At 58.6% G+C, this 21,659-nt stretch overlaps 2 protein-coding genes and 1 long non-coding RNA gene across 7 annotated transcripts; 2 read left to right on the forward strand and 1 right to left on the reverse strand.

Annotated features, from left to right (window-relative positions):
* Positions 1–568: 568 nt before the first annotated feature.
* On the forward strand, positions 569–11,182 carry SLC11A1 (solute carrier family 11 member 1). 3 transcript variants are annotated; one of them, XM_007100404.4, is made up of 15 exons: positions 569–2,068; positions 2,585–2,718; positions 3,517–3,639; positions 3,940–4,059; positions 4,991–5,097; positions 5,540–5,610; positions 5,954–6,021; positions 6,195–6,350; positions 6,950–7,108; positions 8,507–8,596; positions 8,724–8,843; positions 9,256–9,405; positions 9,865–9,938; positions 10,354–10,507; positions 10,647–11,182. In XM_007100404.4, the coding sequence occupies exons 1-15, from the start codon at positions 2,062–2,064 to the stop codon at positions 10,752–10,754; spliced, it is 1,641 nt and encodes a 546-aa protein (XP_007100466.2). In that variant the 5' UTR covers positions 569–2,061; the 3' UTR covers positions 10,755–11,182. The 3 variants fall into 3 exon arrangements, with proteins under 3 accessions (XP_007100466.2, XP_028341919.1, XP_054939223.1); XM_028486118.2 differs by lacking the exon at positions 569–2,068 and having other exon boundaries at positions 2,541–2,718; XM_055083248.1 differs by lacking the exons at positions 569–2,068; positions 8,724–8,843 and having other exon boundaries at positions 2,541–2,718.
* On the reverse strand, positions 4,131–15,206 carry LOC114485189 (uncharacterized). Of its 2 annotated transcripts, none has more exons than XR_003678665.2 (3): positions 14,403–15,206; positions 13,008–13,146; positions 4,131–4,805 (listed from the first exon to the last, which is right to left on the reverse strand). It is a non-coding gene; the product is annotated as an uncharacterized lncRNA (long non-coding RNA). The 2 variants fall into 2 exon arrangements; XR_003678667.2 differs by lacking the exon at positions 14,403–15,206 and adding an exon at positions 14,042–14,114.
* A 248-nt stretch (positions 15,207–15,454) lies between these two features.
* On the forward strand, positions 15,455–21,330 carry CTDSP1 (CTD small phosphatase 1). 2 transcript variants are annotated; one of them, XM_007100403.4, is made up of 7 exons: positions 15,455–15,759; positions 17,152–17,300; positions 17,768–17,869; positions 17,985–18,041; positions 18,677–18,769; positions 18,897–19,082; positions 19,620–21,330. In XM_007100403.4, exons 1-7 carry the CDS (start codon positions 15,693–15,695, stop codon positions 19,746–19,748), a joined length of 783 nt encoding a protein of 260 aa, XP_007100465.1. In that variant the 5' UTR covers positions 15,455–15,692; the 3' UTR covers positions 19,749–21,330. The 2 variants fall into 2 exon arrangements, with proteins under 2 accessions (XP_007100465.1, XP_007100464.1); XM_007100402.4 differs by having other exon boundaries at positions 15,456–15,759; positions 17,765–17,869.
* The last annotated feature ends 329 nt before the right edge of the window (positions 21,331–21,659 follow it).

Genomic DNA, 21,659 nt, shown 5'->3' on the forward strand with positions numbered 1-21,659 from the left:
CCGGAGCCTGTGCTCCGCAACGGGAGAGGCCACAACAGTGAGAGGCCCGCGTACCGCAAAAAAAAAAAAAAAAAAAAAAAAGCAGTCCTCAGGGAGAGAGAATTCTCCCTTACTCAGCCTTTTGTTCTCTTCGGGTCTTCAACTGGTTGGATGATACACCATTAGGGAGGGAAATCAGACTTACTTAGTCTACTGATTAAAATATTAATCTCCTCCAAAAACACCCTCACAGACATACCCAGAATGTTTGACCAAATTACTAGGCACCCCATGGCCCAGTCAAACTGACACAAAAAACTAAACCATCACAGCATCCTACCCCAGCCCCACCCCCAGCCACCACCACGTGAGTCCAAGGTAGCGACTGCAAACCTGTGTAAACCCTAGAGGTCAAGGATGGTGACCGCACCTCGAGCAACAGGACTGCACAGCGAGAGACAAACCCCAGTGCTGCCCCCTCCTCTCTGACCCGCCATTCACCCCCCTACCCACACCCACACCTCTCCTGTCCCTCCAGCCTCTTCAATCAACGAGGAGCCAGGAAATTGGCTTCCTCCCCCCACCCTGGTTTCCTAAGCTTTGGCTCAAGTTTTTGTCTCAATATGGGGATACATCATATCCCAGATCAGGTCTGGATGTGAGAACCTGCCCCAATTTTCTCTGAGTCCTGAAGTCGCAGACTTTGGAGTTGGAAACCCCATGACAATTCAAGGTCTGAATCTTCTTGGCAGAAAAGAAAGGCTACAGGGCATGGCAGGGAGAAGACTCTGCAGGAGGTAAGTGGGGGGATAAAGGAGCTGGCAGCTGGCAAGGAGAAGAGATTGGGAGCTGGAACGGTCTCGAGGTAATAGATTGGTCACCCTCAAGTGGAATCCAGCCCATAGAAATGTATGTTTAGATTACACAATATTTTCAAAAAATTTTAGCCTAGTATTCAAAAAGCATATGTTGCATACATTTTCCAGCATCCTTGACAAGTCAGAGGACATGAGGACAGTGGACCCACATTTCCACATGACAATTGGCTGGAACTCTGTAAGCACTGCCCTCGTCAGACAGAGTTTATGACCTTTGTTTTGCTACAGTCCACCACTCCCTATTACCGTACCCACCCCCCCAACTGACGCTTAGCATCTTTTGTCATTCAGCACTGAGCTGGCACTATTTTTCACTTTTTTTTTTTGGCTGCACTGCAGTAGCATGCGGAACTTCCCCGACCAGGGATCAAACCCGTGGCCCCTGCAGTGGAAGCGCGGAGTCTTAACCACTAAATCACCAGGGAAGTCCCGAGCTGGCACTATTTTTTTCATTCCCAACCTGTCTCATAGCTCATCTTACCTGCCTGGCCTCCTTAGACACCTAAACTTTTAACCACTTAGCTAGTCTGAGCCCTTCCTTTAACAGAAGAAACAAGATCAGAGACGGGACATGATCTGGTGACAATGTCAGGTGAATCGGTGGCAGAACAAGGACCAGAATTCCAGTGCCCCTTTCTTCTGAGGATCTCTTTGGCCTGAATCTTCAATGCATGTCCCTGTGGCAGTGGCTGGAAGGTCTTCTCCTCTGAGGCACCCAGTGGGAAACTGAGGTCGAGGTAGGCATCAGAACTCCCTTCCTCCCATTAGACCAACCACTGGCCATGGGACTCAAGAATGAAAAGGAGAAGAGTCTGACTGTGCAGGGTGAGAGAAGGGGGAGGCAGGGGGCAGTCACGTGATCTAGACATGAATGTCCAAGTGGCAGGAAGTGTCTGAAATCAGAGCTAACTTGGGAGGCACAGAACTCGGGGTGCCTGGAAGGGAGCCAGAGGAGTTGTGGGACTCAGGCCAGGAGGGGAACAAATGGCCATACTGTGGTCACCCAGACCCTTCCACCAGAGCTGGCCACTTCTGCCTTTGGAAAGTGTTTCACAACACTCCGTGTGTGTGAGGACAGCCCAGCTCAGCTGAGGATGGGTAAGAGGGTGTGGACTCACACACTCACCAGCACCCAGAGAGGAAGCGTGGCCAGAAGGGCTGCCCAGCACACCACTCGTGCAGAGTGCCTGAGTCTGCGGTCCTCATGACAGGTGAGTGGCCCCCTCCAGGGACAGAGCCTGAATGGGGGTGGGGGGGGCAAGAGTCAGGGGGGCCAGGACACCAGCTTGGGGCTGGGTTCTTCACATCCCCAAGGGCAGAGTGCCCCCTTGCCTCATCTCTGTGGATCTGGAGCCCCTGGAGCTTCCTTGGCTGCTGGAGGTGGCAGGGATGAGGCCAAGGGGCACACACGGTGGGGCCAGCTTTCCCTCCTCAGAACCCATGTCCCTCTCCACATCCTCCGTGACAAGAGAGATCTGGGTCTGGGAATCTCTGCACTCACATGGAAGGAGGGTAATCCTGAAGGCCCCACTTCTCACACATCTTCTGTAATGTTTGGTCTGGGGTGGAGGCGGTGGACCCAAGATGGGAGTCAAGGCCTCCTGTTCAGCTGGGCCTTCATTTCTCCACTTTGCCAAGAGGAGGTGTGGGAAGAGGACAGATGGCTTTAATCCTGGGCCACCAGAAGGAGGCAGGTCACTCACCAAGGCTCATGGGGCCCCTTGCAGGTGACACAGGCCCCCCAAAGCTCAGCAGGACCAGATATGGCTCCATCTCCAGCCCACCCAACCCAGGGTTACAGCAAGAGCCTCCTGGAGGGACCTACCTGAGCAAGAAGATCCCCATCCCAGATGCAGAACCGGTGAGAATGCTGGCAACTTCCTGGGGTCTTTCAGGATGGACAAGATCACATGGGATCTCACAGGGGAAGGGGGGTCTCCTGAAGGCCATGGCAAGTCCCTTCCAGCTCTGAGCAGCAGAGATGGACAATGGCAACCGCTGCCTTCCTGCTTCTGTCCCCTATTTGTCTAAAAATTATCAGGTGGCTTTCTAGATGAATCTCAGCTGTCCTAGGAAGGGAAAGGGACCTGGGATGAATTCCGGTTGGAGCCTCAAGCATCTGTTGTAACATTTAAGGAAAGGACGCAGACAAGGGCATCGGGAGACGTGGAGCCTGCCGGCTGGCTTCTAAGAGAGTATCACCCTGCATTCCCAGAATCGTTAGCAGATGCCCAGGCTGCCAGGCCAACCCCTGGAATGGGGGTGGGGGAGACCCTAGGCTCAGTGGACTCCAGAGAGGAGGCCCTGTGGTCTGAGAAGGGACTGGGCAGGGAGGAGCTGGCCCAGGGAGGCCTGACCCAGGAAAGCTACCCTCTGGGCTCTGAGGATCTGCTGACTCAGGGCCTGCCCCAGGCAGGCTGGTCAAATGTAGACCACAGAACCTGACTGATCCAGAAAGCTGATCTGCCGTGACTCAGCAAATCCGCTGTGCTCCACTAACCTCCCCCACCACCCCTCCACCCCGGCCCCAGGTGGCAGCTCCAGGAACGGGGAATGGAGGGCAGGGCTGGCCAGCCTGGGCCCAGGAGCCCAGAGGGGCTCACCTGGGGGCTGCCCCCAACCCTGTGTCCAAGACCCCTCACTCCACTTCCCTCCACAGGGCGCATTCAGCCTGCGGAAGCTGTGGGCCTTCACGGGGCCCGGCTTCCTCATGAGCATCGCTTTCCTGGACCCAGGAAACATCGAGTCGGATCTTCAGGCTGGGGCTGTGGCTGGATTCAAAGTGATTGAGTCGGGGCACGGTGGGGAGGGGGTGACCAGGCTAAGTGGGTGGAGACCCCCAGCTTGCCACGTTTCCCCAGAGTGGCTTGCATGGCCAGTGTTCCCGGGAACAGGTGTTAAGTTCAAATGGACCACAGAAGGGTCCCCAAGGCAGCCCTGTGGGAGTGGGGGGGGGGTGTCTTCTAGCTCCATCTCCCCCATTCGCTCCCCAGAGGGTGTCCTTGGTTAGAGGGTCCCAGCAGCTCAGGGATTATCAGAGACTGGTCCCTCTGGCTGACGGCCTCTCCCTGGCTTCTCACAGCTGCTCTGGGTACTGCTGTGGGCCACTGTGTTGGGCTTGCTCTGCCAGCGACTTGCTGCCCGGCTGGGCGTGGTGACAGGCAAGGACTTGGGCGAGGTCTGTCATCTCTACTACCCTAAGGTGAGTTTGGTGCACCTGGAGAGGAAGCATCTGAAGAGGTGACTTGCCCAAGGTGAAAAACAGGTGGGCATTGCTCGGGATAATCATCGGCTGGGGTGGACACTGGGGACTTGGCTGTCGTCAGTGTCCAGGCAGGCACACAGAAATTACGCCACTAGATATTTCAAAGGTATCTAATGCAGGGATGCAGTCACAAAGGTGTTGAAAGAGCTGAAGGAGCAAGGGAAGGAGGTGTTACCCAGAGATCAGAAAGCTGCTGGGCAGGAGCCCAGGGGCCATCATTCGCTGCCAAGCTTCTAGAAACATTGCCGCCACTGCTGATTGGAGCCCATATTGCCTGGTGCCCTTGCTGGTGCCAGCTCCAGAAGCGGGCGGTAAAAATGATGTCTCCCTGCCTTTCCATTTCCTTTAACTATTTCCTACTGTTGACCTAAAACAAATAGACTGCTAGATATTTCTCCAACAAAGATGGGTTTATTCAGGATCAGCAGAGAATCATAACTGGGGAGTCTGCAGCCATGGGGAGCCACGTGCAAGTCTCCGCATGGCAAAGGAAGGAGAACACTTTTATGGAGGGGAAAGGGAAGTTGGGAGGCCGATAGTAAACAAAGAGTCCGTGGCTTTTCAGTGGCTGAGTCCTTGCTGGGAATGAAGAGGAGTCTTTCTTCTTCCTGTTGGGCTCTGCTATCTTCGCAGGGTGTGGGAGCTTCCCCTTCTCATCTCCCGACTCTATTTAATTGAAGTTTCTGTTGATTAATTTTACACCATGAAAACCTAACTGGAAGCCCACTGGCAGGCTGACTTGCAAATGTAGTTTGCAGGCTTCCAGCCCAGGAGTATAGAGCCGGGTACAGAAAGGTCAGTCAGTGTAGGGATGAGACAACAGACAAATAATTGGTCCAGCCTTAATGACGGGATTACCTCCCCCTAGGTGCCCCGCACCCTTCTCTGGCTGACCATCGAGCTAGCCATCGTGGGCTCAGACATGCAGGAAGTCATTGGCACAGCTATTGCATTCAATCTGCTCTCAGCTGGACGGTACTCCGGAGGGCCCCCAGCTCTTCAGGCCAGGGCTGGGAACAGCTGCTTTTTCCTCCCCAGGCCTTCTATTGCCCTGCATCCACTTCATCCTCCAGTCACCTCTGACTCAGAGCTATTGCCCAATTTACCAGATGGGGAAATGGAGACCCAGATATGTAAAGTGACTTGTCTCAAATCACACAGATGTCAGTGACCATGCAGCCTTCAGGACTGCAGCCCCAAGCTCCCTACCATGTGGTCCTCCACACAGCTTGGCCCTTCCTAGCGTGTATGTGCCATTTTCCCGTCTCTAGCACACTCCCACTCCCCTCTCCCTTAGCTGTCTGGGGCCACTTGAGTGCCTGCTCCCGGGAGGCCACATTCTACAGTCTCCAGCCCTGAGGAGGGAGTTCCAGACTCCTGGACCGGGCGGGGCTGACGCAGGCCACTCTGGTTTCAGAATCCCACTCTGGGGTGGTGTCCTCATCACCATCGTGGACACATTCTTCTTCCTCTTCCTCGATAACTACGGTGGGTGTGCCTCTCATCCCATAGGGGACTTGGCGACGGGGGGACTGGCAATGAATGTAGGAGCTGATTGATGCTCTGCTGAATTGGGAGAAGTGCTCCTAGCAACCTCACTCTGACTGTATGGCCTTGAGCAAGTTGCTTAGACTTCTGTTTCTTCATCTATAACAGGTGGATAATAGCACAGAGGCCACAGGGCTGTGGTGAGGCTTCACTGAGCGCTATATGTTAAGCGCTTGGCACAGTGCCTGGAACAAAGTGCTCAAGATACCAGCCATTAATAATTGCTTATGTTATAATTTTGGTTGTTTGGTTTTTTTGTTCTGCCCCTTTGTTCTCCCCCTAGGGTTGCGGAAGCTGGAAGCCTTTTTTGGATTTCTTATTACCATTATGGCCTTGACCTTCGGCTATGAGGTGGGAAGCCGTACCATGTCCCCACACCAAGGCCACCCCACTCTGCCCCCTGCAGAGCCTGAGGGGAGAGGGGAGCGGACCTTAGCCATGCTCCCTAGCGGCCAGGGTTGGGGTGGAGGGTGAGAATGGCTGCTCAGGGGTGGGGCGAAGCCTGATGAGGCACCTCTCCACAGTATGTGGTGGCACGTCCTGCTCAGGGAGCACTTCTTCGAGGCCTGTTCCTGCCCTCGTGCCCTGGCTGCGGCCAGCCTGAGCTGCTGCAGGCCGTGGGCATCATTGGCGCCATCATCATGCCCCACAACATCTACCTGCACTCAGCCTTGGTCAAGGTGAGCAGACTAGAGGGGAGGGAGACATGCTCTCTCCCTAAGAGCCACACTGGCTCCGCCCCCAAGGCTGGAGCCCCGCCCCTTTGGCTCCCAACTCTGTGAATTTAGGAGGGAAGTGAATCACTCTTTATTCAATATGTAATAATAGAGGGTCTACTGTGTGCTGGGAGCTGGGGGTCAGTGATGAAAAGACAGATAAGTCTTCTGCCTTCTTAGAGCGTGCATTCTAGTAGGAGAGACAGACCATGCGCAAGTAAACAATAAAGGAAAGAAATGGATTGTGAAAGGTGCTCTGAAGGAAACAAAACAGAGAAGTATGATGGAGAATGACTGAGGAGGGGGCTCCTTTAGAAAAGGAGTCAGCAAAGGCCTTTGAAACATGAAGGATGGGAAGGAAGACCGGGGAGAAGAGATTCTAAGCAGAGGGACTGGCAAGTGCAAAGGCCCCGAGGCAGAAACAAAGGCCTATCCCAGATGGCCATGTAGGGGGCTTTAGAAAGAACTGGGGTTTGGGGGGAACATAGATAGAGGTGTGAGGGTAGAGAATGTTGGGATGACTCTGAGGGACTTTGGTGCTTCCCTCCCTTTGACTTTCATAGTCTCGAGAGATAGACCGGACCCGCCGGGCAGACATCCGAGAAGCCAACATGTACTTCCTGATTGAAGCCACCATCGCCCTGTCTGTCTCCTTCTTCATCAACCTCTTTGTTGTGGCTGTCTTTGGGCAAGCCTTCTACCAGCAAACCAACCAGGCTGCGGTGAGGCACACCCCATACGCACATGCCCTCCAGGCTTTGCTGGGGACTCCAAACAGTGCAGCTAAGCCCTTCGAGTCTCTGTCCTGCACTCCAGGAAACTGGTAGGGGAGGGAGTCTGCAACCCTGGCCTCTGGCTGGGAGTCCCTTCCCCACCCCACTGGGGAGATACGCCACATGTAGGCTTGCACACGGTCAGCCCCACGCCAGGGACTACAAGGCACAGAGGTCCAGGGGAGGTGATTGGGGGGAGGAGCTGAGTCTTGGAGGATCCAGCATTCCAGCTGCACCTTAAAGGATGGGCAGGATTTGCCCAGCAAACTGCAGGGAGGGCATTCTGGGAGGGGATGCCTGCCTAAGCATGAGCGTGGGGTTAGGAATATGCAGGCAGTCAATTTCTTTTCTTGAGTTTCTAGTGATAATCTTCATTATTAGTAGATAAACTGTCATTCATTCAGCAAAGATTTATTGAGCATTTGTTATGTATCAGCCAGTGTCTTAGGCCCCAGGGATACAGCAGTCAAGGATACAGAGACCTTGCCCTCTTGCACATTAAATTCGGAGGCAGTGAGCAAACAGGAAACAAATCAACCAATCAGCTGATCGGTTTCAAAGGAAAATATGAACGATGTTGTGAAGGAAATAAAGGGGGTGATGAAACATAACTGGGGGGTGTGGTGAGAGAGGGACTACTACAGTAGGCCAGGTGGTCAGGAGAGGCCTCTTGGAGGAGGTGACATTTGAGCAGGCTCTGAAAGCGAAGGAGCCGGCCAGCTCCTCCCTGGCTCTCTGGGATCTGGGACTGTGCCTGTCTCAGTTTTTGAGTGAGTCTCTGTCCCAAGGCTCTAACAACTGCTAGCCAGTGTTGGGCGCTTACTGAACGCTGACGGGGTGGGGTGGGGATGGGACAGACTGGCCAAGCCTCCGGGGACATGGGCACTGCCACTGCCTTGCTGTGTGACCTTGTGAGGTCATAGCCCTCCCTGGGTCTCTGCTCCTTAGCATAAGGAGAGAGGTCTAAATAGGATGGCAAACTATAGTCACACATTGCCTTCGAGACCAGCCGAGTCACAGAGCTGTGGGAAGTGGGTCCCATGTAAGGGAGACGGGCCTGTGGGGCAGCCTGAGTCACTGCCGGCCAATTGTCACTCTGTGGTAATACCAGCTCTTACAATCCAAGAGCAGCTGGAAACCAGGGTCTCATGTTAAATCTTCTCAACTGTAAATGTTGTCAACCAATTCACACTAAAGAAAAAAAATTTTGTTAGCCAAACAAAATATGTCTGGCTGGATTCAGCCCGCGGGCCACTAGATTTCAACCCTTGGTCAAGTCTGGGAGGTCTGATTTTCCAACATTGAGTGTGCGCTTCACATCTCCTTCCTACTGCCTGGTGCCCGCAGTTCAACGTCTGTGCTAACAGCAGCCTCCACGACTACGCCAAGATCTTCCCCATGAACAACCTCACAGTGGCGGTGGACATTTACCAAGGAGTAAGCGCGAGGCAGGGAGGGTATGGAAGGGCTCGATCCAGCTGGGCTCCTCGCCGCGCCCACCTCAGGGGCAGAGCCTGCGCGAGAAGGGGCGGGTCCATGGGTCTGACCACACCCCTCCCTCCAGGGCGTGATCCTGGGCTGCCTCTTTGGCCCCGCAGCCCTCTACATCTGGGCGGTGGGTCTGCTGGCCGCTGGGCAGAGCTCCACCATGACCGGCACCTACGCGGGACAGTTTGTGATGGAGGTGGGGCTGGGGCGGGCCGGGGGGAGGGCAGGGGACTGAGGACGAGGCACGCTACTCGGACATCCGCTTCCCTGATCCTTAAGGCAGCCCAACGGGTGCCGTTATAAGCCCCACTTTACAGATGAGAAAACTGAGATTCAGCGAGGTGAAGCCCGAGACTGCAAACCCAGGACTAATAGGAGCCTTTTCTCCAACACGGTTTAGTCTTCAGCAATCAGCTGTAGGAGGGGACCCCCCCCCTAATTTCCCCCCATCTATTCCCTCACCACCAACTATGGACAGAGCTGCCCCATTTCAAAGATGGAAAAAGAGTGTTCCTCCAGGCATGAGATGGGCTGAGGGAGGATAGAGGGTCCCTCCCTCGGAACGCAGTCCTGCACCCCGCCACCAAGGTGCTCACCCCACCCCCCAGGGCTTCCTGAAGCTGCGGTGGTCACGCTTCGCCCGAGTCCTGCTCACTCGCTCCTGTGCCATCCTGCCCACCATGCTCGTGGCAGTCTTCAGGGACCTGCGGGACCTGTCAGGCCTCAACGACCTGCTCAACGTGCTGCAGAGCCTGCTGGTGAGCCTGCAGGCCCTATCACCTCCTTCCCCCTGTGGAGCCAAACAGGAGCCACAGCAATCCCCCTACAGAGCCTCCCCTACCTCCCAGGCGCTATTCTAAACACACCTTATCTACAAGCCTCATGTACTCCCCACAGCCACCCCAGGGGGTAGGAACCACCATTATCCCCATTTTGCAGATGGGAAAACTGATGCATGCAGTTAAGTGACCAGTGGCAGAGCTGGGATACAAGCTCAGGCAGCCTGGGGCCAGAGCCCCCACCCACTTTCTCCTGCTTTGGAGCCCCTACAACCTTGGAAGGCATAGAGGTGGAGAAACTGAGGTTCAGAGTGGTTAGGGGACTTTCCCAAGGGTGCACAGTGAGGCAGAGGGTGACTGGAGCCCTGGCCTGCTCCTCCCTCCTTACTGTATTCTAAGGGCAGGGTCCCTCAGCCCCCTCCTCCCGACTCTCCCCAGCTTCCCTTTGCTGTGCTGCCCATCCTCACGTTCACCAGCATGCCCGCCCTGATGCAGGAGTTTACCAATGGCCCGTGAGTACTCCCCACAACCCCAGGACTCGACTTACATTACCACACTTGATCCTCACAACCACCAAGAGGTAGGAATTCCCATTATTCCCACTATCCAGATAAGGTCAGAGAGGTTAAGAAACTTGCCCAGGGTCACACAGCTAACTAGCAAGTGGAGGAGCCAGGACTGGAATCCTGGGCCAGGGGCTGTTTCTAGAGCTTGAGCTCCTCCCCCTCACCTCAGACTCTGCTTTTGCCAAATCCTGCCGGTGTGGTGCCTGGAGGGCCCAGGAGGCAGAAGTTGGCCAGGGGTCTTCTCCAGGGCCCACAGCCCTGGGAAGATGGCTTTGTGTATCCACCCCCCACCTTAGCTCCAGCCTGGCTGTGGGCACTGGAGGAGATGCAGCCAATCCTGAGCCTCCCTCTCATCCCCAAGGGTGAGCAAGGCCTTCACTTCTTCCATCATGGTGCTGATCTGTGCCATCAACCTCTACTTTGTGGTCAGCTACTTGCCCAGCCTACCCCACCCTGCCTACTTCAGCCTTGTGGCACTGCTGGCTGCAGTCTACCTGGGCCTCACCACCTACCTGGTACTGTTGGGTCAGCGGGCGCCTTGGGGATGGGGGAGGCAAGGAGAGGAGACAACAGACGGAGAGCTTAGGGGGGGATGCACTGGGGCTTCCCCAAAGGTCTTGTCCTCTCCCCTACTCATGGTCACCCCTCCTCCAGGCCTGGACCTGTCTCATCACCCATGGAGCCACCCTTCTGGCTCACGGTTCCCACCAACACTTTCTGTATGGGCTTCCTGAAGAGGATCAGGAGAAGACCTCTGGATGAGCTCCCACCCAGGGCCTGGCCAAGGGTGTAATGAGTGGGGCAGACTGGCCTGCTGGACCAGTGGGGGGCAGGGACGGTGTGTGGAGGCAGCAAGATGGAGTTCTGGAAGCAGGCCAACCCTGGTTCCCCTGGTTCCGTAGGGACCTGCTGTCTGCTAGTTTGGACAAGTGATTAACCTCTGGATCTCAGTGTTCTCAACTATAAAATGGGGACACCAACCTTGCAACGGATGTAAATAAAGCACTTTAACACAGAGCCTGGCACTTGAGACTTAAAAAAAAAAAAATCATTCCTAAAGTATTTATTGAGCACCTATAGGAGTGACCTGACAGACCAACCCAATTGGGGGTGCCACACAGGCTCCAAACTGGCACTTGAAATAGAGTCTGAAAATGATAAATAAATGCTAATTCACTTCTTATCCAAAAGAGCAGGGAAACGGAAACAGGAAAGCACAAAATACCTGAACCATCAAGAATAGTCCCCCTCCCCGAAGGTCTGCCTCGCTCCCACTCTCGCTGGAGTGGCCTCAGCCTTTCTGTTCCACCTGAAACCCCTTTTCCAGGCAGTAAAACAGAAGCGCGGTTCTCCCCTCTTAGGGCGCCAAGTCCTAAGGAACCCAAAAGTCGGTGCCTCTGAGGCCCAATTCCTTTGCCATCTCCCCAGGGGACCAGGCGGCCGGGACTCCCACGCCGCGCAGTTAACGCTCCCTGGCCGTTGACTCTCAGCTCCCCCTAGGGGCAGGGACGATCCCGAGCGCCGGTTCTCCCCGCCTCCAAAGTGGAGGAGGCTGTCACTCGGGCCTCGCGCCCGGGGGCGTCGGAATCCGCCCAGGCGGGAAGGTGGGGTGAGCTCTGTGGGCGGGGAACCCCCTCGGCCGCAGGGAGCGGCCGGCGCCCTTTCGCCCCTTGAAGGGACTGCACTTTACAGACGTTCCCTGGGCTGTTTCTAGGCTCCCCCAAGTCCCTCCTGCCTCTTCCCGTCCCTCGGACTCCAGCCCCTGAGCTGTGGCGAGAGTCGGCGGCGAGGAGGGGCCGCCAGCCCTTTCCCCTGGATTGAGCTTGGAGTGGGCGCTGTGCCTGGAAGCACCCCCGTTTTCCCGGGGATGCAGCGGGGCAGGCAGCTGGGCTCCGCGCTCTGGTTGAGGCGCTTGTTTATGAGAAGAATTTCCTCTTTCTTAAAAGGGCAACGAAACAAGTGGGGCCCTCCAAGAGGGACGGGATGGGACAGGTCTGGCTCACCCGAGCAACGGTGGAGAGGTACCTGGGTTAGAACGCCGCCCAACCTCCTTATCCCGGCTTGTCCCTGGAGAAGATGGGGCCCCTGCGAACTGAGAGGATGAATGGGGGCCAGGTAGCGGAGAAACGGGAGACCCCTTTCCTGCTTCCCTGAGTTGCCCCCAGCTGTACCCCCTGCCCACCCCTCTGGTCAATTCTCTAGGCATTAGTCGGGCGCCAGTCCTGTGCTAGACGTGGGGAAGGGAGGCACAGTCTCGAATTAAAGATGTCAACCCTCTAGGAGCTCACGCTGGGTTGGGGGGAACCTAAGTAAATGACAACAAAACACTGACGATCGGAAGTGTGCGTCAGGCACACCTGCAACCGATGAGGCAAGGCCCACAGAAGATAAACTCCTGGACAATATTTTGAAAGCTGAATAGACAGAGGGAGAGCAGTCAAGGGGGAGACGAGCATGCCGGGAGTTGGGGTGGGGATGGGGGTCAGTGTGTGCAAAAGCTAGAGACTTGCAACCTTGTTGGGAGTTCCCCAGAAGAACGGGCAGGCTGGTCATACGAATAGTCAAGCCTGGAGCTTAGAACTTGGGGTAAAGGAACGTGAGGAGGGGAGGGGACCAAAGGGCCAGCTAAGGGTTGCTCTGGGCCCGGGTAAGGCGTTAGCGATGAAGTCAGGCCAAGGTCAGTCATATCCAGACAGGGACGCCTCCAAAAGGGCTGCTCCCTCCCCAGTAGTTCTGGTCCTCCCAGCCCCCAGGTTCAGATCTAACTAGATGCTTCATCAGCCCCTCAGGCTGGGAGTGGCCTGACACCTTTACTCTCCCCAGAAGCTTCCACCCACAACTCCATCCCCACAGACTCCCCCCCAGACCCGGCACTGCACAGGCGTCCTGACTCACTCCACATCCACCCCGCTCTGTCGGAAGGTGCGCCACGGTGTGTCTCGGAGCCTGGGAGGAGGGCATCCGGCCTTTCTGCTCGGCATTCCCCCTACCCACTTGCCTGGGTTGGACCCTTACCAACTCTATTTGGCAGAGAAGGAAGCTGAGGTGCTGGATGAACAAGACACTTGTCCATAGTTGCCAGACCGACCCCGGCTGAGTCCTAGTGTTTCTCGACTCACAGTCCCCATGACTTTATCCGTCCTGGGGCGCAAACCTATGAAACAGATAAAAATAAACTATGCGGGTACGGCGACCCCCCCCCACCTGCTGTAGTAGAGAGGGTAGAGGGAGAGCAGCTGGGTGTGGACTCCCCTCCTTACTGAGGAAACCCAAAGAACCCGCCCCACCTTACAGAACGCTTCCACCAGCAACTCTGTCCCCACAGACCCCAGACCCCCGCACTGCACGGGCGTCCGGGCTCACTCCGCATCCACTCCGCCCCGGCGGAAAGTGCACCGCTGAGCGTGAGAGGAGGGCAGGTCTCGCTGGGAGGAGACCCGCACCAGCGAAGGCTCGGAGGAGACGATGGCGGGGAGCGGTGCGGCGGAGCGGGTTAGGGGTAGGAGGTGAAGGGAATAGCGACAGGAGGGGGGCAGCAGTGCTGCCCAGTGCCCTATCCCCGCGTCAGCTCCCCTGACCCTCAGCGGCACAGTCGGCCAGGTTCCAGCCTTCACAGAGGGAAAGACGAAGGGAATGGAAGGCGAGCCGCCGTGCTCAGGCCATGGGCGAGGCCGGGAATTCACTCAGCCCTCCGCCGCACACTTCCTTTTGGGGTCGGCGCCGGCTGAGCATCCGGAGAGAATGCCGAGGCCCCGCCCCGGGGCCGTACGTAAGGGGAGGGGGCTCGGCGCGGCGACCGGAATCCAACCTCTGCCCCCCGGAGGGCGGGTCGAGTCGGTCGCCTGTCGGGACTCAGTTTCTTTATCTATAAAATGGGTTAAAAACGGGTTGTTCTGAGAAGTAAATGAGATGAGAGGCGCAGCCAAAGCAGGACCCAGACTAAGCGCTCGCCGCAAGTTGGCGATTATCGTGATTAAATGCAATGGTGGCAGCCGGCCGGCGGCGTAGTAAGATGTTACGGAAAAACCCGAACAAACTTTTTAGCTAACCCAATAGCAGAAGGGGGGTCGTGGAGTCCACAGAATTCACAGCCTCTGACCACCTCCTCTCCGCCCTGGTGCCCAGTCCCGAAGCTGGCGCGCCTTCGGGCGAGCGCCGCTCCCCTCGCGGGGCCTCTTGCCCCCGGCTCCCCCCTCCGCCCGGCCTGGAGGACGTGCGCCGCGTTAGCACCCAGCTGCCGGACGGGACTGGACGCGCCCGCCCCGCCCGGAGGGGTAAGGAAACGCTGAGGCGTGTTTGTCAAGCCTTGGCGTTATAAATATTTTTAAAACGTGAACACAAAATAGTAACGGCAAATGGAAGAAACTTCATAAACAGGAAAAAAAAAAACACCCCACCCGCAAACCTCACCGCGCACCACACGGGAGTTTCCCTCGTGAAGAATCTGCGTGGGAAACGCGGGCCCCGCGCCCGTCGGTGTGTCTGCACAGACCCAGGTGGAGCGGGTGTTCAAGGTCCTCCAGTTGACGTTGTGGTCCCCACGGTTGGGCATTGAGCCCGCAGAGATGGGGGCCCCCACTGTGTGTGGCCGCCGCTTGACTTTACCCCCTGTCCAACAGTCACATCGTGGCTGGCGTGGGGAGTAGAGGAGGGGCCTAGAAAAGCCTCTTGGAGGGGGTGTCATCTCCTCGAGGTCGGTGGGATTTGGCTGTGAGAAGTCGGAGGAAGCGCATTCCAGGCCGAGAGAACAGCATGTACAAAGGCCCTGAGGCGTGGAGGCGCTTGGCTTCTGGCGAGAGAGCCAGGTGGCTGGAGTGGACGTGGCCGGGCGCCAGGTGAGGCGGTTGGGAGAGGTCGGCAGGGGGCATCCCGGGGCAGACAGCTGGAATTTCCGCGCCCTGCAACTCCGGGTTTAGGGGAAGGGGCCCGAGACTGCGGTAGGTGGTGACGGTCATGGTCCGGTTAAGAGCCTAATTGTGTGGATCTGCACAGCCGTTTGAAGATAGCAAAGAGTCTTTGCACGCTCACGACTTCCCTGCGAGATGGCCCCTAGTCCGCCGGAGAGACCCATTTTACAGACTAGACAGTGTTACCCCATTTCCCAGATGAGGAAACCGAGAAGCTGCCAGCCCCCGGCCCTCGGAATGTGCAGAGGTGGGGCCGCGCCGCCCTCGGGGCACTCCCGGGCGTGGGCGCTCCGGGCAGGCCCTGTCCCCTAGCCGCCCAGCGCCGGAGAACAGTGGGCCGGGTGCCGGCCCTGCCACGCAGGCGCAGAGGATCGGCCCCGCAGGCGGGCGGGCGGCAGGAAGGGAGGCGACGCCCCCTGGAGTGCGGCAGGAACCCGGCCTGGCCCGCCTCCTAGCCCGCCAAGCCGCGCGGGCCCCAGAAGTGATGAAAGCCCCGGCCAAGTCCAGGTCACGCCGAAACCGTTGCCCTTTTAAGGGGGAGCCTTGAAACGGCGCCCGGGTTCCATGTTTGCATCCGCCTCGCGGGGAGGAAACTCCATGTTGTAACAAAGTTTCCTCCGCGCCCCCTCCCTCCCCCTCCCCCTTAGAACCTGGCTCCCCTCCCCTCCGGAGCTCGCGGGGATCCCTCCCTCCCACCCCTCCCCTCCCCCCCGCGCCCCGATTCCGGCCCGAGCCGGGGGGGAGGCCGGGCGCCCGGGCCAGAGTCCGGCCGGAGCGGAGCGCGCCCGGCCCCATGGACAGCTCGGCCGTCATTACTCAGATCAGCAAGGAGGAAGCGCGGAGCCCGCTACGGAGCAAAGGTACTGGGGCGCGCGGAGGGGCCCGCAATCCGGGCGCTGCGGGGAGGAGGAGGGGGCCGCGACCCTCCCTGGAGCAGCCGCCGCTGCCGCCCCAGGCTCCCGACTCGGCGGGGCCCGAAGCTTCCAACCGGAGGGGGAGCTGGTTGAGAGTTTGAACTCGCAGAGGCTCAGAGACGCGGGGCGGGGCTTGCCCCCTTTTGGGCGCTCCTGTCTGCTCGAGGTGGGGAAACTGAGGCAGGGGTAGAGAAGGGGCGCCCTCCGGGTTTCCCAGACTGGCTGTGCGCGATGCCCGAGAGTCGCCCCCTCCCCCCCATTGGCGCCAGTGGGGCTGGGAGATGGGGGGGTTGAAGAGGGCGCCTTCAGGCCACCAGCTGAGACTCCGCCCCCTCTGGGCCGCGGTCTGGTCGGGTCGAGGGAGGGGGCGCAGAGGTGACAGCAGGCTGGGGAGGGTTGGAATGATCTCCCGCTACCACACAGCCACGTTCTTCACAAACTTTCGCGTCACTCGTGGAGGCGCGGAGCCTCTCAGACGCAGAGAGGGGCAACCGCTTTTAAGGATCGCCAGCGCGCCCGCGGGGAGACCCGCGTCGGACCGGGCACTCGGAGCCCCGGCTGCAGGCTGGTGGGCGCCGGGTCTGTGCGCACACGCACCGACCCGAGATGCCGCCGGCCTCGGCCGGGCACCCCGGGGCTTGACGGGTCTGGGCGGTGGGTCTGCCCCTCCCTGTCCCGGTGTTGACTTTAGAGGCTAGGAAATCCCTCCGGGTCTTCGCACCTGTGGCCTGGGCCTAGCTCTGCCCGGGTGGGTGGAAGGGATGTTGGAGGGCGGGTCGTCGTCTGTCAGCGGGACCTAAGTTGGAGGTCCGGGCGGGGGCGGAGGAGGAGGGGCCAGCAGATGGCGGCAGGACACTGGCCCCAGGCCCCCACCCCCTGTCTCTGGGCCCAGCCTCAGAGAGGACTTTGGACCTCTGGAGGCGGAGAGGATGGAAGGAGGGATAGGAGGGCAGGAGTGGGCCCCAGGCCTCAGCTCTCTCAGGCAGGGGCCCTACTGAATAGGGGCTGCTCAGGTACAGGGGATGTCAGGAGGTGCCCCCAGTGGGCTGATCCCCCAGCAGTGATGGAGGCTGTTAGGAAGAGAAAACACCTTCAGTCTCCGCCTTTAGCCAGCCCACTCCCTAATGTGGGTAACTTTGTACCCACACTAAAAGAATTTGTGGGGAGCGGAGGGGTGGCCTGGAGCCAAGACTGTCAGGATGCCACCTTTGTGTGTCTCCCTCAATGAAGGCGGCACGGCCAGACCCTCTCAGCCCAGGGGTTCACGCCTGGGCACATGTGCCCACCTCTGCAGGCCAGTCAGTGTGCCTTCCCCTACCTTGGGCCTCCCTGCTTCAGGTGACCAGAAGTCAGCGGCTTCTCAGAAGCCCCGGAGTCGGGGCATTCTCCACTCACTTTTCTGCTGCGTCTGCCGGGATGATGGGGAGGCCCTGCCCGCCCACAGTGGGGCGCCCCTGCTCGTGGAGGAGAACGGTGCTGTCCCCAAGGTGTGTGATGGCCAGGAGGGCGCTGCAGGGGCACCTGGGCGCAGCCCTCAGGGGGTTTAGGGTGAGGGGACTCTTCATGATCCGCTTGCTCGTAGGCCCTGGAAGGAGGGTGGAGCCCCCCTGTCCCCCCACCAAGCCCTCCACCCTCCCAGGCCTTCCCAGTCCTGAATGCCCCAAGACTGCCTCCCAGGGGAGGGCCCCCCAACCACGGGAATTCTGAATTTCCCCTTCAGAAGTGGAAGCTTTCCTCTGCCTTGGTTTCCCAGGTCAGGAAGTGAAGCCCAGAGAGCCGGGCGGCCTACCCCAGGCTCCAAAGTTGGCAGGGGCAAAGCTGGGAAGGGGTTGGTCTCTCCCACTGTCCTTGTGGCTCGCCAGGTAGAGGGCTGGGGGAGGGAAGACATGTGGAGGAGAAATGACTGGGGCTTGAGAGAGGTGCCCGCAGCCAGCCCCGCCCGTCCCCACAGCAGACCCCAGTCCAGTACCTGCTCCCCGAGGCCAAGGCCCAGGACTCAGACAAGATCTGCGTAGTCATCGACCTGGACGAGACCCTGGTGCACAGCTCCTTCAAGGTGGGCCCTGCCCAGCAGCCCTCAGCCCCGGGTCTCTAAGGGAGTCTGCCCTGGCCTGGGAGGCGGTCTCGGCGGGCCTCGCCCCAGCTCCAGCAGCTCTTTTCCCCCCTCACAGCCAGTGAACAATGCCGACTTCATCATCCCTGTGGAGATTGATGGGGTGGTACACCAGGTGAGGGGCCGGGTGTCGGGGGAGGTGGTAGGCTTGGCATCTGTCTTCCAGACCCCAGGCTCTTCCCACCAATCCAGAGTCCCAGATGGGACTCTGATAGATGTGGAATGTCAGAGGCCCAGAGAGGGTGTGAGACTTGCCTAAGGTCACACGGACCCTCAGGGACTTGGCCCGACTCCAAGGCCTGCAGGGAGGTGGGGTCCTCTTCGGTGCCCCCTCGCCCCACCCTGCCCGGGACCCAGTTCAAGTAATTCAGGATAGGTTGTGTGCTGTCCAGCCTGTTCTCCATTACTTGGCTCGGGGGCCGGTGCCCTGCAGCTCTGGGGTGAGGGGGTTGCCCCCAGGCCCCTACATCTGGCTGAGGCCATGGTGGAGGAAGGGGCTGGGAATTAGTCATTCCCTTTGAGGCAGGGCCCGAAACCAGGAGTTGGAGGTTCATTTTGATTCTCTTCTGGGTGGGTGGGTGTCTTCCCCAGTGGTGGTTGCACCGGCTGGCTGAGTGGAGCCCGCAGGCCGTGGGACCAGCCTCCCTCCTGTGCTCCTGTGCCTCCTCCACCCACTCCCTCCCAGCCCCCGGCCGCCCCACCCCGCCCAGGCCTGTGGGCCGGCAGTCCCCTCACTGGCCCACCCCCCAGGTCTATGTGCTGAAGCGGCCCCACGTCGACGAGTTCCTGCAGCGGATGGGTGAGCTCTTCGAATGCGTGCTGTTCACCGCCAGCCTTGCCAAGGTGAGCCCTCCACCCTCCGAAGGCCTCCTGGGGCATCTCTGCTTCCTATCCGCCTCCAGCGCACGACCTCTGGGCAGTGACCTCTGGGTTGCCCTTGGCTCTGGATGACCCACCTCCTGCCCCCCAGTACGCAGACCCAGTAGCTGACCTGCTGGACAAGTGGGGGGCCTTCCGGGCGCGGCTGTTTCGTGAGTCATGCGTCTTCCACCGGGGGAACTACGTGAAGGACCTGAGCCGGCTGGGCCGAGACCTTCGGCGGGTGCTCATCCTGGACAACTCGCCCGCCTCCTATGTCTTCCATCCAGATAACGCCGTGAGTGCCGGGCGGCATGGGGATAGGGGCCCCTGCTGGGGTCTGGTGCCCTCCCATTCCTCCCTCTTTCCTCAGTGACCCATGCCTGCTGCCCACCCGCCTTGTCCACCACTGCTGCTCCCTGTCCTTTGTTAGTCACTCAGCTCATCCTGCCTGCAAATACAGGGCGCCTGCCATGGGCTCGGGTCCCTGCTGGACACTGGAGCAGTTTCCATTTTTCACACCGCCAGTTGTGAGCTGTTAGTGGAACACGGAAATAATTTAGTGGGTCTTAGTTGGGATTTTTTTAGAAAATGAAATAGAACTGAAAATATCAGAGTGCTTAGCACACAGTAAGGTTAAGTATGGTTCCGTAGAACCTCTGCTCTGACCTGTGTGTAAATGTGACCCACTGGGGCTGCCGTCAGAATGTTTGAAGACTGTGGGTAAGGGGCTTCCAGGAGGTGGCCTATCGAGCAGTGGGTGCTCAGGATCGACTTGGACATTCTGTGCTCAGGGCCGCCTGCCCCCCTCACCACCCTACACCCATCTGCTCAGGTACCGGTGGCCTCGTGGTTTGACAACATGAGTGACACGGAGCTCCACGACCTCCTGCCCTTCTTCGAGCAGCTCAGCCGTGTGGATGACGTGTACTCAGTGCTCAGGCAGCCTCGGCCCGGCAGCTAGTGAGGCGCCACGGGGCCAGGACCTGCCCCTGACCACGCCCGCACCCCTCACACGCGGACGCTTCCTTAAGAAAACTCAGCGCCACGGGGAAGTGGGCGTCTCCCCCGCCAGCCCGGCCAGGCTGTGCAGGGGTCAGCAGGCTGCACCGAGGGCGACGAATCCCTGGGTCCCTGTGTCAGTGCCTTAGAACCTCCTCCTTCTTGGGGGACCTGTGGGGCCCTGCGTGCCGCCTCCCTCCTCTCTCTCTCTCTGTCTCTCTCTCTCTCTCTGCACGGCCATGTTTCTCTGCTGCCAAATTGGGTCCCTTGGGCCCTTCCAGTTCTGCCTGGGGGAGGGGCAGGGTTTTGCTGCCCCACGCCTTGGGCCCCCAGCCTGGGAACAGTGGACACCAAGTGCCTTGCATAGAGCCCTCTTCTCGGCCCAATTTTCCCAGGGCCACGATCCGGGTCAGCTCTGCCTGGAACAGCCTTCAGGTTGCAGCAATCTAGGCTGGTGGGGGAGGATCCAGTTGCCCCACCTCCTACCTTGGGACTGCTATAGCCTCCACTAATCTCTGCCCAGGAGGGCGGGGAGGGTAGAAGATCTGTTACCACTTGTAAAGGGAGCAGGGGTCTGTCCTTCAGGACCCCAGAATCCAGCTTCTCTGGGCTCATCAGCACCTGAGGGCCGCTTCCCACGTGGCCCAAGCTCCAACCTCTCACCTCTGCCTTGACCACCCCGAGGCCCTGGGGTTTGGTGCCCCAGCTCCGAGTGTGGAGGCATATAGGCAGGATCCCTTTGCGGTGCCATATAAATATGTATATGTGTATATAGATTTTTAGGGGAAGGGGAGAGGGAAGGGTTGGGGTGGAGACACCCCTCCCTCACCCCTTTCCTGGGCCCATAAACTGGGGGGAGGAGGGAAAGGATTTTTACATTTTTTAAACTGCTATTTTCTGAATGAAACAGCCTGGGCCAAAGGGCCCGAGGCCCTGTCCTTTGTCCCTCACACCCTCTTCGATCCGTTTATTCATACATTCAAAAAACTTGTTGAGCATCTCCTCTGTGCCCAGCGCTATGCTAGGCCCACCACGGCGTGTGCGTGTGTGGGTCTCTACACCACCTAACGGGTGCCTCCCCTACCCACCCCATACTTCACTGGTGCCTTTAGGGGATCTGTAGGAGGTGGGACCCTTGCGGGGTTTGGGGGGCTCCAGGAAGCCTGGCCAAGCTGTCCCCCTCCCCTGTGCCAACCCACTCCTGCAGCCCTCTGCCTCGCCCCCTGCTGGCTGGGGGCAGCTCCCAGGACGTGCTGCCTTCCAGCTCTGAGTCCTTTATCTGGAACCCCTCCCCCAAATGCTGAGTCTGGAGGTCAAGGCCTTGGGCTCTCCCCAGGGCCTATCGGTTAAGGGGACCCACATAACCAGTGCCAAGGGGGATGTCAGGTGGAGATGTCGTTACCCTTCCCCCGCCCCCAGAGAGCTGGGGGTGGGCGGGAGGACAAGGTTGGTCTGAATCAGGTGACCTTCCCATCTAAGTGCCTTCTCTGTATCGGAGAGCCCCAAAGTGTGATGAGAACTAAAGAGAAAGCCAGACCCCCCTATCCTGACTCTGTGGTTATTGGGGGGGGGGGGCGTTGACGTGCGGGGAGTCCCATGAAGCCACACCCCGCTTCAGGAAACCCTTAGGACCGAAGGCGGTAGTAGTGGGAGGGAAGGGCTGCCCTAAGCCCCCTGGGGCTTCAAGTCTGAAAGTGCAAACTTTGAATGGATCTGAGTGCATCCGGCTGCGCTATTTAATTCTACCTCTCTTGGCCCCAGTTATCTAATCCGCAAAATGGAGACAGGCCCTCTTTACAGAATTGATTAAATGCACAGGGAGGACTCAGTATTATTAGCTCCAAAGCAAGCTGAAATGCGTCCCTAAGAGAGG

This window comes from Physeter macrocephalus, unplaced genomic scaffold, assembly GCF_002837175.3.
Source record: "Physeter macrocephalus isolate SW-GA unplaced genomic scaffold, ASM283717v5 random_731, whole genome shotgun sequence".
In the NCBI taxonomy this organism is placed as follows: domain Eukaryota; kingdom Metazoa; phylum Chordata; class Mammalia; order Artiodactyla; family Physeteridae; genus Physeter; species Physeter macrocephalus.